This window comes from Glycine soja, chromosome 9 (genome assembly GCF_004193775.1).
Source record: "Glycine soja cultivar W05 chromosome 9, ASM419377v2, whole genome shotgun sequence".
Classification (NCBI taxonomy): Eukaryota; Viridiplantae; Streptophyta; class Magnoliopsida; order Fabales; family Fabaceae; genus Glycine; species Glycine soja.
In genome coordinates, this window is record NC_041010.1 from 47830693 (window position 1) to 47847038 (window position 16346).

A 16346-nucleotide genomic window follows, 5' to 3' on the forward strand; every position below is an offset into this window, starting at 1 on the left:
CATAGGGTTAGTTTCGTCAATGCACTCGTGGCTCTAACCATTAGACACTATGCATGCAATGAATTTTTGTTTCAAAATTCAAAACTGGTTGGCAAAAAGAAAAAGCCCCGCAAATTTTAAATTGCTACAAAAATCCCATATATAAAAGATAGCGTCAGCATACAACTCCATCAAATTATAATTCATTTAGGCTTAATTTCATTTTGTTTCATCTTATTGTCTTTGAAATTTAATTGCTATTATTTTAAGAGAAACGCTAACACCAAAATTTTTTAAACACACTCCTTTTTATTAATTAAAATTTATTAGAAAAATTACTAATTTATGTGAGCTCTATTTTATATTTAACAACTCTCTTATCTAATTTTATAATTTTCAATAACTTTTATTCAATAACAAAGTATGCTTAAAAATAATATATTAAAAAAGTGATGCTAACACTTTTCTTATTTTTTTTATATCATATTATTATTAGAACGAAATATTTATCAATTTTATCGATAATTAATTTTCGTCAAAAAATCTGATTAAACACCTTTAAATTACTTTTTTTTTTTCGTCTAGAAGGTTTAAATACAAAATTTTACTTAAAAGAATTAAACTTAATATCACTCCAACTAACAAAATTTTGATAAACTTCTCTCATTTTAATTGTATGATTTTGATATATATTTAATATTTAATACTTGATATCTAATATTTATTAAGCATTGGATATTAAAGTTAATAAAAGTTAAATGGATAAACAAAAATTATACGATTAAACCAGTAACATGAAATTTGAAAAAAAATTATGATCGGATTTAAATTTCAATGATTGAGCTGATAAAAAAACGAGTTACTACTATTTTACCACGCCACATTTATTAGACTGGTTTATATTCAAAGGAAAATTCCACGTACTATTACTATCATATAATCTAATACTAACTTGTTTTTTTTTGCTTACTTTATGTATTTTTATTTATTTGTGATGATTATGTTGAATTTTAAAAGCAAAGGAAAGCAGAAAAGCTGGTTCCTCTCCACACGGCGTGGATTATTTTCATTTTTCTCCGTCAACTTTCTCGGAAACCAAACATCCCTTTTGTCAGACTCCTTTATTTTTTGTTTAGAACTTGAGATTGTTCTGTAAACTGAAACTTCTTACTCACTTCCTCAGTTCTTCTTCTTCGTTAATCATATTATTATTCTGCAACACAACACAAGATCTTCTTCTGCTTCTTCATTCAGACGTTCATCAAAAACTTCATCTGCTTAATTATCTGACAGAGCATGTGCTGTTTGGCTTCTGGATCGTTCAAGAAACTTCACTAGGTGCTTTTTCCAAGCTTCGTTTTTTTCCTTCTTGGTTGCGTGTTTGTTTTGCTTTACTCAATTGCTTTCACAGCGTGAAATGAATTCGGAATTGCGATGCTGAATTGTTGAGTGAGGCATTTGAGTTTATTTTCAAGTTCCTGTGTTTTCTGCTGGTTTCTCAAGTCAAGAATTGGGAAGTAACACATTCCTATTTTCGGTATTTATTATTATTTTATTATTATTATTATTATTATTATTATTATTATTATTAAGTCATGTTTCAGGAAATTGGAGGATCTGCTGGTGCAACTTTTCCAGCAGCAATTTTAGTTTTTAAATTTTGAATTTTTGAGCTTTGAAAGGGGTGTTTGAGTGTCAGATCGGGAAGGTTTTAGGTTGTGCTAAATTGATGGTTTAGCTTTGTTAAATTGATGGTTTTTGAATTTTACAGCATAGGTGTTAGGATGAGGTTGAAAGTGTGAACGACAAATTTTAAGGAATGAGCACAACACAACACTAGAGAGTAGAGTCCGTGTCTTGAGCTTTGGTCCCCCTCCATTATGTTATGTATGTTTATCTGATATAGTCATTCAATGGGGCCTTTCTTAAAAGTTTGAGAGACACTTTTGGTTGAAAAAGAGAACCCTTTTTATTTATTTATTTGAAAGAGAATCTATCTATTTGTATGCCCCAGAAATTTGTAAATCTATCTTATTCTTGGTTGTGTTGTGGGCTTGTGGCAGAGCTATTTAAGGGAAAATGTCTGGGACATCCAAGGTTCTGCCTGCTCTCCACTCTATCAAATCGTTGCCTCCCAAGTTCAAGATTACCACTGGTAATCCGACTTCTGGTCTAATGGAAAACCACGGAGTTGCTAAGCTGAGAAGCAGTGATGTGATCGGATCAGGTAGTCCAGAAAACGATGCTTTGATAGGGGAGGTTGCTGAGGAAGCTCGGGACTGTGTTGCTGACGTGGGTGTTTACGATGAGGACTTGGTGTACAGCAGAAAATGTGTGTCGTTAGAAGACAGGCCATCAATTGCTGATGAAGACTTAGAATCTGTTCCTCTGTCCTTCCCATCAATTTCAATCTCCTCTGGGGAACGCAGGTGGAGTGATACGACACCTTATGCTTCAAAGAAGGTACTTTTGGCTACTAATTTCAATTTAATCTCATGTTGGATTTTGAAAGTGCTTAAGGATATTGTGATATACTTATTCAGTTGTATAAATAACTTGATTTTTCTAGAAGAATGTTCAAGAAGTTGCTGTATTTTTCTAAAATCTTTTTATTTGGAAGTTTGGAGTTTGGACATTAAAGTTTTGTCTGGGTTTGTTGCAGGTTATTATTTATATTGTTTATTATTATTATTTTTTATATGGTCCCTTACAATTACGTTCAGGAGCTTCAAAGTACTCATAACTTTGTGAATTAGTTTCATATTTCCTTTAGTATAGATGTACCATAACCACTAAAGAGTGTGCTTCCAAAGTCATGAGTGCTGGCTTGCAACAGTAGCAGAACATCTTATTGAAATTTGGCATTAGTTTGTAAAAGAGATACTTAATACAAGATTATCTAAGATGGAGAGACAATGGTAGGAAAGTTCATATTCTGTAGTTCAAGTTTTGGTTGGTCCAGATTTAGATTATGATCAAAATCAATTGAATGTCGAAAGTACATCTTAAACAAAGACAGGTCAAAAGGGATGAAAGATGGGGCTAGATATTGATCTAAGCATCTAACAGGGAACTAAGATTCCATGGGTACCACTGTACCAGGAAGCAAAAAAAGTCCTAGTAACACACTGGTCTACTGGATGCACCTTACTGTCTAGTAAAATAACTAAATAAAACCTCTAAACAATTCCTTATAAACATGTTTGTCCTGCATAAACATGTTTCTTAGGTAAGACTATTATTTTCAAACTATTTGACATTTTTTCGGTGCCTGTATCATTGGGCCGTGAAGCTTTTTACTTCTAAATGTTCCATCAGATTGACTCAACTCCTTATATCTCTTGTCAGTTGACTGCTGAGAGTGTCTTGGTAATGAGTAATTTATTGTAAATTTAAATATTTGCCACTGTTTGTTGTTTGTCTCTGTTCTATTTGCTAACAAAAGCATCCATGAGTTGTTATTTCTATTTTTGTTTGTTTAATGATTTTCCATGTATTTGTTTTATGGGGAAATGCCGTGTAATTCTATCAGTGCTTCTATAAAAATGTCAAAACAGTGAAGAATGGCATGTAAACAATTCAAGACAATTCTTTTTAGTTTATTTGAGTTATAGATCATTACTACATAATTTATAATTTGTTTTGTCTTATCCTTACTGATAAAATTCACTATTTCAGAAGCTTCAGTCTTGGTTTCAACTTCCAAATGGGAATTGGGAGCTGGGGAAGATAATAACAACTTCTGGAAATGAATCCATCATTTCACTGCCTGACAGGAAGGTGAGATAAATTACAATATTTCTCAGGAGTGGTGCACTTCATTTTTGGCTTTACTAACTATGCAGTCTCTCCCCACCTGTGGGCCTAATTATAGGTTTTGAAAGTGAAAGAAGAAAGTTTAGTACCAGCAAATCCTGATATCCTTGATGGGGTGGATGACCTCATGCAACTTAGTTATTTAAATGAACCGTCAGTTTTATACAACCTGCAATATAGATACAATCAAAACATGATTTATGTAAGTCTTTATGTCTCTTTAAAGTTTTTCTCATCAATTAGTTTCTTGATCATAACTTTGAATGTATTTATGTGTATAACTATGTACAATTCAGACAAAAGCAGGGCCTGTTTTGGTTGCTATAAATCCCTTTAAGAAAGTTCCTCTATATGGTAATGATTATATTGAAGCCTACAAGCGTAAAGCAATTGAAAGCCCTCATGTATATGCAATAGCAGACACGGCCATCCGGGAAATGATACGAGGTAACTTTTTATTTCCTTATATTTACATTTATAGTTGAAACTTTAGAGTTTAAGACCACTTTCATTTGTTTTAAGCAAGAACTTGCTCTGACTCTTGCTCTGTTTTCCAGATGAAGTTAATCAATCTATAATTATAAGGTCAGTAATTTTTTTGTTGAATTTTTTATGAGCAGCTGTAAGTCAAACTGTAGTTAATTTCTTTTCTATTAGCTGCTTTAATTTAAAAAATTTCTTATTACATTTATTGTAAGAATACTGGTCTCAAGTTTCACTCTTATATTTAAATTCTGAACTAAAAATTCCCATGCTTATTTCATTCATTCTTGTCTGCAGTTTAATTCTGGATAATTAACTAAATAATTTCATTTTTTAAAAGCTACTCTGAATCTCGTATTGGTAATTTCCCTAGGAAGTTATTCTGGATCAAGTGAGGGGATAAGCCCACAAATTTGTATGGAACATATAAAAACGGAAATTTTGGTGAAAATATTTCCAACAATTTAGCAACAATTAACTACTAAATCCGTTAGGAATATTTATAGTTGTTAATAAGTAACCACTTGGGTGGTTAATTGTTTTAATTCCATTTCTTTAATCTTCATTTTTCTGAAAAGTTTATCTGTCCATATTAAATAATATTCTAGTTTCCATGTAGGAAATCCCGCCCATTGGGGTGAGCAAGGGATGGGATTATGTTTGTCTCTACCCGACCCGTAAATTTGATTGGGGTCTTTTATTTGAACGTGAACCCTCCCCATCCCCGATCAAGACCAAATATATGGGACAAGATTGGGTCAACCCAGCTTTTTAACATAATATAATTTTAACATTATGTATAGTTAAATCTTAGAATAAAAGAAGTATAAAACTTAAATTAAGATATATTTTTAAAATAAAATAATATTATAAATATAATATATTATACAAAATATTGCTTGTTAAATAAAAAGGTTTTATTATTAATACACAATTGTTCAAAAAATTTATACTTTTTTAGAAGAATATAGGTACTAAAACGGGTTAGAGTGACTTGAAGCATAACACGAATCCTTCCTCAAAATGCAATGGGTCTAATTTTAAAATACAAACTCATCAAAATTAACCTTGAGCTGGGCTGAGTTTTAAGTTCCAAGATACATATGCATTTTGTTTTGACTTTTAAATGCCTGAGTTGCAGAATTTTTCTTTAATATAGTAGACCCACTCTTTGTGTCTATTATTTGGGGTGTTGCTTGCTTCAATTCTTCTGTCTTTCTTTTCATCTATTATTGTTGATGTTTTAACTTTTGTATAATGAAGGTACTTTCCAGATTTACTGGATAGTGACAAAAAAACTTCCTCGTTTTTCCATCCTGGGTTAATATTTTTATGGATGTAAATGCTTCTTCGTGCTGTCTGCAGATTTTTTCATTAATGACAAGCTCTTTTTTGGTTTCCTTTAATCTTGTGTGCCCCTTAATCGTTTATTGTGTTTGAATTGGGACCTATAATAATAATTATCATGTACATATTCAGTGGTGAGAGTGGAGCAGGGAAGACTGAGACAGCAAAAATAGCAATGCAGTACTTGGCTGCCCTTGGTGGTGGAAGTGGAATAGAGTATGAGATTTTAAAGACTAATCCAATACTAGAAGCCTTTGGTAATGCAAAAACATTGAGAAATGACAACTCAAGTCGTTTTGTAAGATTCCTGACATGTGATGCTAATTCTTTAAATTGTCATTCTTGTGAATTGCTGCTACATTCCCCCACTTTCAGTCACAGAAATATTTTATATATGTGAATGTGTGTAGTATTATTCAAGTATGATAATGAGAAAACAGAGAATGGATGACCCTCAGAAGATAAAAATTCACCCTGAAACTTAAGCTTCATGCAGAGACACTCCATTGTCATGATTTAACTAACAGAGTGAATTCATACAATCCCCTATAAGATTTCCCCCTATATTCCTCAACTCAATTCTCTCTCCTACATGTCTAACTGACTAGCACTCTCCCGCTTCCTTCACGTACTTCTGTCCTTTCCGTTTTGACCAAATACCTCTAGCACTTTTTACACTTTCCCAAACTTAGGCCAAGGCCAATTACCTACTTTGGCTCTTTATGTTTAATCCATTTAGTAATATGGGTTGCTGTCAGTTTCTAGTTGTGATTCTCTTTATATTAAGCTGTGATCCCATATTGTTTTGATGCTGAAAGTTCTCATAATTTGGTTGAATATGTGACAGGGAAAGCTCATTGAGATTCACTTCAGTGAAACTGGAAAAATCTCCGGTGCTAATATTCAAACATGTAAGTTTTATTCTGCTTAATGGTTGAAACCATGTGTCCTTGTTCCCACCAAAAGTTTGCAACTAACCAGAATGTTAAATGTTTGCATCTCTGTGTTGAAACTATGTGATTCTCCTGGCATGACCATAAACAGTTTTGCTTGAGAAGGTAAACATTCTTCCTCAGAGCTAATTTTTGTGCATTATATATCCCAAAAGCTTAAACTTTTAGGTGGAGACACATGAATGATTTTGTATTACAATTCTAACTGTTTTATGTTCTAGATTGTGATCATGTTACATCAGTTGACACTAATTTTATTTGGTATGTGAACAGTCTAGAGTAGTCCAATGCAATGAAGGGGAAAGATCATATCACATATTTTATCAGCTATGTGCTGGTGCACCTCCATCTCTCAGGGGTAATTACTAGCTTATAACCTACTATTTCACTTCTGCTAATATATCTGTTGCATATTGTGGATAATTGTTAAGTCTCTATATTGTTTCTATGAATGGTGAAAATCTTCCAATTGAACCCACACACAATGGCAGATGTACAATGTGGCCAATATCATTCCAAGCGCAAAACTTTAGAAGTTCTCTTTTGTAATTAATTTGTTTGACAATAATCATTTTATAATAAACGTTTTTACTACCAAACCCAAACATCTACCTAGTTCCCTATTGCTTAATTGTTAATTCAATAACTTTTATTTTATGTTTTCAATTAGGCATTTTGATCTCGTTAGTTACAAGAATACTGATAACATTAACTAACAAATTAATCAAAATACTTGGAAATTAGAGCATAGCCTTACATAAGTTTTGTATTCTTGTGTTTGTCTTGTCCGTAACATTAATGTTCTGTGTTCTTGTCTATATTTGATTTTCTATTTCATTGTTTGTTTGATTTATAATTTAGGAAAGCTAAACCTACAAAATGCAGAAGACTATAAATATCTGAGGCAGAGCAATTGTTATTCAATTAGTGGTGTTAATGATGCAGACGAATTTCGCACAGTCATGGTACACTATCTTTGTAGTTTAAAGATGATCTGCTTTCATAGACTCTTAAATGATTTCTTACTTCTGCTTGATTGACTGATTGATTTTGAAATGATAGTTTGATACAAAAATGAATATACTATTGCCAACTTCCAGGAAGCTCTAGATGTTGTCCACATCAGAAAAGAAGACCAGGAGAATGTATTTGCAATGCTTGCTGCAGTATTATGGTTAGGAAACATATCATTTACTGTGATTGATAATGAAAATCATGTTCAAGCTGTAGAAGATGAGGGTAAGTAATTTCCAGAGCCTCTACTGAACACGTCTACCTAATTGTATTACGAACATATTATTGAACACATCAACATATTAACTATGGGTTAGTGCTCTTGAACATATTATTGAACACATCAACATATCAACACATTTTCATACATCTCAGTTAAAATCAATTCAGCTTTTCATTCTCTTTTATCTCGCTTCCTCTCTCTATACCTAAAACCCCATAATTTCAACAATAACAATATAAAGTAGGCTCTTTATCAATATGATATCATTACACTATCAATTTGATATCTTATTATTTAGAGTCTCTATCTCCTCTTTTCTTTGTTCCTCTTCTAAATCATATGATTTTAACATAGTATCAGAGAGTCTATGATCAAGTGGTTAGGATCAGGAGTTTGATCCTTGCCACCCCTATTCTTCTAAATAAAATTTGAATTTCAGCACAAGATAAGGTGGACTTGTGCATTGCCCAAGCTTCTAGCTTGTAGGGTCATGCGTGAGGGAGCTTGTTAGATACAAGTTATAAAGAAATTCCTGATCCATTACCTTACATCTTAAGGTTTTAGGTGAATCAGTCCTTCACACTGAACTTATCATTTAAAATTTGTCGTAATTGTGACTTGTTTTCATTTTCATCTGATAACTTTTATTTACATATGGTGTGCTTGATGTCTAATTTTTTATACATACGTTTTGAACATGTTTTAGAATTTAGACACCTTCTTGTGTTTCAAGTTATTCAATACCTTATTTAAAAATGATTTTTTTTGGCTTCTTATAGGTCTGTTCCATGTAGCCAAATTGATTGGCTGTGACATCGAAGATCTCAAGTTGATACTATCAACTCGCAAAATGAAAGTTGGTAATGATAATATTGTCCAAAAGTTGACGCTATCACAGGTAAAATGACCTCTCTGTTAAGTTTACATTGGTCTGAAATTAAGGATGGAAAAATTGCAACTTTCTAGTTACTAGAAATATTGGGAAAATGAAGGTGTATTGCATTCCTCAGTGTGCATATGCCAATTTGTCATTTGAAGAAAAGGAAATGAAAAGAAGGTTGTTGGCGATGAACATCATCTTGTTTTACTTTTCTTCTTGGGAGTTCTATTCAGCATTTAAATATGAACAATTCATGCATACATGGGGGCATTAGTCTTGTTATAATGAAGCCCATTGGTTATTTACTTCAAACACATGGATCATGTTTAGGGTCTTGGTATTGCTCTTGTGCATTTACACCACTTGTAAGATAGTGATTTTATTCTAGAGTCTGTATTGGTAGAATGTAGGTTCAATACCTTGAATGATTTGGAAATAGATGTTTATAATGATTTTTTTTCTTTCCAAATATCTTAAATATTTTTTTTTTCTTGCAGGCAATTGATGCAAGAGATGCTTTGGCAAAGTCAATATATGCATGCCTGTTTGATTGGTTGGTTGAACAGATAAATAAATCACTTGCTGTTGGCAAAAGACGTACCGGCAGATCAATCAGTATTCTAGATATCTATGGCTTTGAATCTTTCAATGTATGTTTATATTAAACTTTATCTACATCTTTCTATATATTTATGATTTATCTCACCATCTTCATCCTGTTTGATATTAAAATATTTTGGCTCTACTGATGCTATGCATTTTATGCCTGCAGAGGAACAGTTTTGAGCAGTTCTGCATAAATTATGCAAATGAGAGATTACAGCAACACTTTAATCGTCATTTATTCAAGTTAGAACAGGAGGTATGGATCCTGCAGAGTCTGAATGCTTCAACAAGTATTGATGTCCTTTTAAATGAAGGAAAATATTGAATACCTCTGAAAGCTAAATATCTGCCTATGCACGCGGTTGATTTCAGGAATATATTCAAGATGGCATTGACTGGGCTAAAGTTGAATTTGAAGACAACCAAGACTGCCTTAATCTTTTTGAGAAGGTACACTATTTCTGTGTTCCCCCTGACTCCTTTTCTGCATAATCTCTAGTGTGCTTGTTAATTGAATGATTTCAGTGGGAAAATGTTAGTTAATCAGTTAAGCCCTGGTAGGATATGTAGTGCTCATATACTCAATGAAATTTTTGTCATGTCTTCCATGTATCGACATTATGCAGTGCAAAAGAATCACAAGTTTGGATTTTCAAAGGGAAATATATGATTAGTTTTCATACATTGGTTTTAATAAGCACTATTTATTCTGAAGCTTGATTGAAAATTCCTTAAGTCTAATTGATGACTGTTTGGTAAATTTGTGACGAATTGGTAATGTAGCTGTTAGATGTAGCATATGTAATACATGCATGCATCACATGTTTATATTAGATTTATCACATGTAGAATTAGTCTTTCTGTATTTTATGGATTTGATTAATTACCTTTATTACTGTACCATTGTAATAATTATTCTGTAATTGTAAACACACGTATGTGTACTGTTCTGGACACACAATTCCTAAAACCTAATATGGTATCGATAGTCTGAGGCTCTGAACCAGTTTTTGAGCCAACAGAAGCCTTTTTTTTTCCACTGGAACAGTATCAGCACCTTCCCTGGCCTATTTCTCCTCCACCACTGCACCCTTTCACCAGTGTGACCCCATGACCAGGAGCACCCTTCTTGTTGTGGCAACTACACTTTTATTCCTTGCTTTGGATATTCTGACATATATGATTAGAAACTAGAATTATTGTGACTTATACTTGACTTCTGGTATATTTGCAGAGGCCACTGGGGTTATTATCCTTGTTAGATGAAGAGTCCACTTTCCCAAATGGCACAGATTTAACATTTGCTAACAAGCTTAAACAGCATTTGAATTCTAATTCATGTTTCAAAGGAGAAAGAGACCAAGCCTTTACTGTACACCATTATGCTGGGCAGGTATTAATCTGACCATGTTCTACAGTTATGAGAAATGCTAGCAACTAGCAACCTAATCTTTGGTACACACTTGCCAACACACTCTTTACTATAGGTTGAAATTCATGCATGACATACTTATTTAGTGGTCCTATTCCCAACTTGGTGGGTCCCACTAGAATTTCAAAGTCAACCAATAGTAAAGAATGTGTTGCTAGCATTCCTCTCTGTATATTAGTTTATATCTCTATCCAAACTGATTGTTAATTGCCATAAGATTTAAACTCTGTTGATATGTTTACAGTGGCATTCAATTTGACCTTATGATCTTTATAATGTGACATGTCACATGACTAGTTTTTATGGAGGATAAGCAGGGGGTTACTCATTTCTTATTAATTTTAATTTGCTGATCTGACCTGACTGTTTGATAGTTCTACTTGTTCCTCCACTCAGGTAACCTATGATACAACTGGATTTCTGGAGAAAAACAGAGACCTATTGCACTTGGATTCCATCCAACTTCTATCCTCTTGCACGTGTCCTCTTCCTCAAATATTTGCATCTCATATGCTCACTCAGTCTGATAAGCCGGCAGTTGGTCCCTTACACAAGTCAGGTGGGGCAGATTCCCAAAAGCTAAGTGTTGCAACAAAATTCAAGGTACGCTAGCTTAATTATAAAGTGATCCAAAACTTCATTTATCACAAAAGGATTTAACTGATGTGTGATCTGTAAGTATATGGAATTGCAACATGTAATATAGAGACATGTATCATTCACATGAGGATTATAACTTGAGTACCGAGTTCACAATTGAATCTCTATTTGAACTAACAAATTCAGAAGAATATGGATGAGTATCCACTAAGTGAGAAACTAAAATTACCAATGAACAATGAGAAAATTCACACAACACAAGTGAAGTTCAGAAAAAAGGTAAAAACTATTTATGGTTAATTTGGTTCCATCCAGTTCATCTCAATCTCACATCATGCAATCAGTCCTGCTCTTAATTCAGATTTCAAATTTTCAATGCCCAAGTGATGATCAAATTCACAAAATTAGGTCAATTCCAATCCCTTGGTAATTATACCTATCTCTTAATCGAAAGTCCTATTTCCTTAGGTGAGTTCAATTGAGGCATGCAGTAGGTTTAGGAATTAAAAAGATCACATAACAATCAATCGCAATCCTTATTTTCTTTTGAAACATCCCCAATCCTTTGATAATCAATCATTGTGTTGTTTACTTCAGATCCAAACAATTCACCAATTTTTCTATTGTGAGAAAAATCCTAAAATCACTTTATGAATGACCAAAATGAATCAAATTGAACATAAAAAAACCATAGATTGAAATTGCAAGAATTGGATTACACGATTTCAACTTCAATTTGGTAGTCTTCTTCCCTTAACCTAATAATTTAGCAAAACATAGCAAAAAGAGAAGAATTAACAGAAGAGAAGTGGAAATCCAGAACATGAATTGAAGATAAAATTTCTTATTTTCACAAGGTCTCAGCCCAAAAATTAGAGAGAATGAGTCTCTTGATTCCTGTTAAAGAAAATGACATAGGTGCCAAAATTTGAGGAAGACATCTATTTATAGGCACCGGGCATGTACAAAATGAAAATAGGGTGTGTACACATGGTGATATAACAGTAACACTTCATGATTCAAGATTGATGCACAGTGAAGAAAAGGTGTGCTAATGCTATTACTCCAATAGCTATTTTACGTTTACTTAATTGGAACATGCACACACCAAATAATAATCGTGTACAGTACACACTGAAGTAGCAGAAGCAAAATCGTCTGGAAACAACTCCATGTTGGGCACATAAGACTATTGGTGTGCACGTGCTAATACTCCAATAACCAGTTCCATCACTTTGCTTCCTTTCTTTCCCTAAGGAACTTCCTACATCAACCAAACCAAAATACAGATTTTGATGTAATCAAAGATAGAAAATCACTGAAATCTAAACTAATCTATATGGTTATGGATATTATACAAAGGAACTAGTATTTACTGTGAATCTTCATAAAATATTAAAATGTGGGAGAAATGTATGAAATTAAGCTTTATCCAAATCCACTTATGGAATGGATTATTATACAATGAAGTGGATTTATCACAAATGCCTCAGCAAACTAATTTTTAATTTCATCTCAAATTATTTCTTTTAATTGTTATGAATGAATAATAATTAATTCATGACCCATGTTTTACTGAATGAATAGTTCTTATGGTTTAGCTGATAAGTAGGATTGGGTACAGAACTATAGATACAAATATTGTAATTTTGTAGGATGAAAAATGTAAGTGGGGTGGGGAATAGAATAAAAATTCTTGTGTATTAAACCCCGTATTATTTGAAAAGTAGATTAACCATCAATTTTCCCCTTTACTAAAAGCAACTTAAATATTCGTTTTCACAGGTAGTGATATTATTGCGCTTTAGTTGATCTTAAAATGATTTCCTCTGTTGGTGTCCAGGGTCAATTGTTCCGACTGATGCAACAACTAGAGAGTACTACTCCACATTTTATTCGCTGCATTAAACCGAATAATCTCCAATCACCTGAATCATATGAGCAAGGGCTTGTATTGCAGCAGCTGAGATGCTGTGGGGTCCTGGAAGTAGTTCGAATATCGAGATCTGGCTTTCCAACAAGAATGTTTCACCAAAAGTTTGCTAGAAGGTATAATAACAGAAAACTGATGATTTATATCCTTTCAAATACTATCACCTTCCACATTCCTTCTGCCCTGGTGTTTTTACATGTGTCTATCCTTGTTCTTATTGGCTTGGGTGTGTTGAATCAGATATGGTTTTCTCCTCCTTGATCATGTTGCTTCTCAGGATCCGCTTAGTGTTTCAGTTGCAATTCTTCATCAGTTTAATATTTTGCCTGAGATGTATCAAGTTGGCTACACAAAATTATTTTTCCGAACAGGGCAGGTAATGAATGTGAATTTTTTTGAAGTTTTATACAATTTTTTTCTTATATCCCCAGAATCAGAATATTTGATTATTTCCATGTACTTTTTAAACTAAGAAACTTTGAGCTTTAGTGATTTGGTATTAGGATGAATTAGAATTTGTAGTTTATAGTTCTATTTATATCTGCTATTCCTTTCCTTTATGAAAGGTGTAGGAGCATAAAATTTTTATTTTTAAAATATATTTCAATTTATGCTGCTTTGATGGAATTGCAGATTGGTGTGCTTGAAGATACTAGAAATCGTACCCTCCATGGCATTTTACGTGTCCAAAGTTGTTTCAGGGGTTACCAAGCACGTCATTCTCTCAAGGATCTTCGGGGAGGAATCACTACTTTGCAGTCATGTATATCCTTTTTCACTACCTTATTCTTCAAGCCTTATATGTTTTTCTGCGGAAATATATAACAAAATGGAAACATATTACCTATTCATGCAGTTATTAGGGGAGACAAAACCAGAAAGGCATATTCAGCATTACTTAAGAGGCATAGAGCTGCTGTTATTATACAGAAGCGCATCAAAGCAGTATTTGCAAGAAACAGAATGAGGACTATTAGTGATGCTGCAATAGTCATACAAGCAGGTAAGATTTTATACTATAAATTCTAAGCTATATAATACCTATTTTTGTTGTATGGAATATGGATGTTCAAATTAGGGTTTTAAAGACTCAACACCATTTTTTAAAGATGATTGGCCCTTATTCGCATGTCTCTTCTTTAAACAGATGAAATCAACATTCTACTTAAATTGTGCAAATCAGTGATGGATACAAGTTAGCATAGGTGTTGCACCATGTGTTTTTCATTCCAAATTCTTAAACTTTACTGTAGGAATGAAGAACAAGATAATTATGTAAAAAATGCTATATTTAGTTGGAATGTGATCACCTGTCTTTTCAATGGTGTATTGCCAACAAATTTTCGCAATTTTATTTGAGCTACCTTTTGCAGTTATTCATGGTTGGTTGGTCAGAAGATGCTCAGGAAATATTGGATTTTTGAAATCTGGAGACATGAAGGTATTCTCTTTCCCGTAGTTTAGAAAATATAATATCTGACCTCTCATTTTTTTATACAAGTTCTTATATTCTGCTTGTAAAGGTTCCCTATTTGTGATACTTACAATCATGAACTCCAAAACAGATGAAAGAGTCAGATGAGGTTCTGGTTAAGTCATCTTTCCTGGCCGAATTACAGTGCCGGGTACTTAAGGCTGAAGCTGCCCTTAGAGAGAAAGAAGAGGAAAATGACATCCTTCATCAACGTCTCCAACAATATGAGAGCAGATGGTCTGAGTATGAATTAAAAATGAAATCCATGGAAGAAGTGTGGCAGAAACAAATGAGATCCCTACAATCTAGCCTCTCCATTGCAAAGAAGAGCCTTGCTATCGATGACTCTGAAAGAAATTCAGACGCATCTGTTAATGCAAGTGATGAGCGGGATTACAGCTGGGATGTGGGAGGTAATCACAAGCGCCAAGAAAGCAATGGGGCAAGATCAACGAGTGCTGGTTTAAGTGTTATAAGTCGGCTGGCTGAAGAATTTGAGCATAGGAGTCAAGTATTTGGTGATGATGCCAAGTTCTTGGTTGAGGTAAAATCTGGTCAGGTAGAAGCAAGTTTGAACCCAGATCAAGAGCTTAGAAGGTTAAAACAGATGTTTGAAGCTTGGAAAAAGGATTATGGGGCAAGACTGCGTGAAACAAAAGTCATTATAAATAAACTTGGAAGCGAAGATGGCGCACTTGAGAAAATGAAGAAAAAGTGGTGGGGAAGAAGGAATAGTACAAGGATAAATTGATTTTTTTTTTTCTTTTCAAAATTTTAATTTATTATTATTATTTTTTGGTTCGGCTTTGGTCTATGCACTGTTTCAAGAGCATTGCCAACTATATATCCGGAAGTGAGGAAAATACAATAGGAAAGGTAAAAAATAGAAGTGATCGGAAGAGTCCAAGTAATTTGGGTTAGTAGTTGCTAACCACCTTTCTTTTGTTTGTAATTTCTGCATGAGTTGTTAAGTAAAATGTATACCACAAACCTTAGTGATTCGTGTATATCGCTGATGCCCATGCCTTTTTTGGTATGTGGGTTGCATGTCAAATTTGTTGTGGAGGCCCAAAATGTAATATACAGTAGCAGTTTGTTGGCCGTGCAAAAATCATTGTAAAATACTGATATTTATAGAAATTTAAAAATTGATATTCTTGTGAATGTTGAGAATTGATTGCTAGCTTTTTTTTTTTTTAAAGAAAAGAGAGATTAACTCATTTCATTAATGATACGATGAAAGATACAATTTAAAATACGATCAAAGACTTAGACACAAGCATAAGATGTTGATACCCTAGCTAAGGAATAAGCAACAATATTGGTTGACCTTCTAATGAAACTCGCCAAAGAGTTTGGAATATTTTAAAGTAAAACTCTTCAATTAGATAAAAGAACATGAAAATCTGTAATTCCACTAGGGCTTGCTAAGATTCCATCCACCACATTCTTATAGTCAACCTCAAATTGAATATTTGCATGACCAAGTTCATGAGCCCAAAGTAAGCCATGCAAAAGATCCATAGCTTCCACCTCTCTTGGGTCAGGGTTCCTTCTAAAAACATAGACTTGGCTGATGCAAAATTGCCTTGCTCTCCTGATAGCA

General features: G+C 33.4%; 1 protein-coding gene across 3 annotated transcripts; it reads left to right on the forward strand.

Annotated features, from left to right (window-relative positions):
• Nucleotides 1-980: 980 nt before the first annotated feature.
• LOC114425383 (myosin-1-like) lies at nt 981-15910 on the forward strand. Of its 3 annotated transcripts, XM_028392298.1 has the most exons (25): nt 981-1317; nt 1391-1492; nt 2043-2442; nt 3658-3759; nt 3854-3997; nt 4092-4242; nt 4353-4380; nt 5758-5923; nt 6473-6536; nt 6670-6683; nt 6852-6936; nt 7440-7543; nt 7679-7817; nt 8595-8713; nt 9193-9345; nt 9468-9557; nt 9674-9751; nt 10536-10694; nt 11130-11336; nt 13177-13382; nt 13507-13642; nt 13900-14029; nt 14123-14269; nt 14640-14707; nt 14832-15910. In XM_028392298.1, the coding sequence occupies exons 3-25, from the start codon at nt 2059-2061 to the stop codon at nt 15489-15491; spliced, it is 3534 nt and encodes a 1177-aa protein (XP_028248099.1). In that variant the 5' UTR covers nt 981-1317; nt 1391-1492; nt 2043-2058; the 3' UTR covers nt 15492-15910. The 3 variants fall into 3 exon arrangements, with proteins under 3 accessions (XP_028248099.1, XP_028248098.1, XP_028248101.1); XM_028392297.1 differs by lacking the exon at nt 1391-1492; XM_028392300.1 differs by lacking the exons at nt 981-1317; nt 1391-1492 and adding an exon at nt 1748-1866.
• Nucleotides 15911-16346: the final 436 nt, after the last annotated feature.

Excerpts from the sequence above, each read along its gene's own strand:
- LOC114425383 (XM_028392298.1), top strand. The coding sequence starts at position 2,059 with ATGTCTGGGACATCCAAGGTTCTGCCTGCTCTCCACTCTATCAAATCG. Across the intron at positions 11,337-13,176 it reads GTGTTGCAACAAAATTCAAG|GGTCAATTGTTCCGACTGAT; the intron begins GTACGCTAGCTT and ends GTTGGTGTCCAG. Across the intron at positions 13,643-13,899 it reads TATTTTTCCGAACAGGGCAG|ATTGGTGTGCTTGAAGATAC; the intron begins GTAATGAATGTG and ends ATGGAATTGCAG.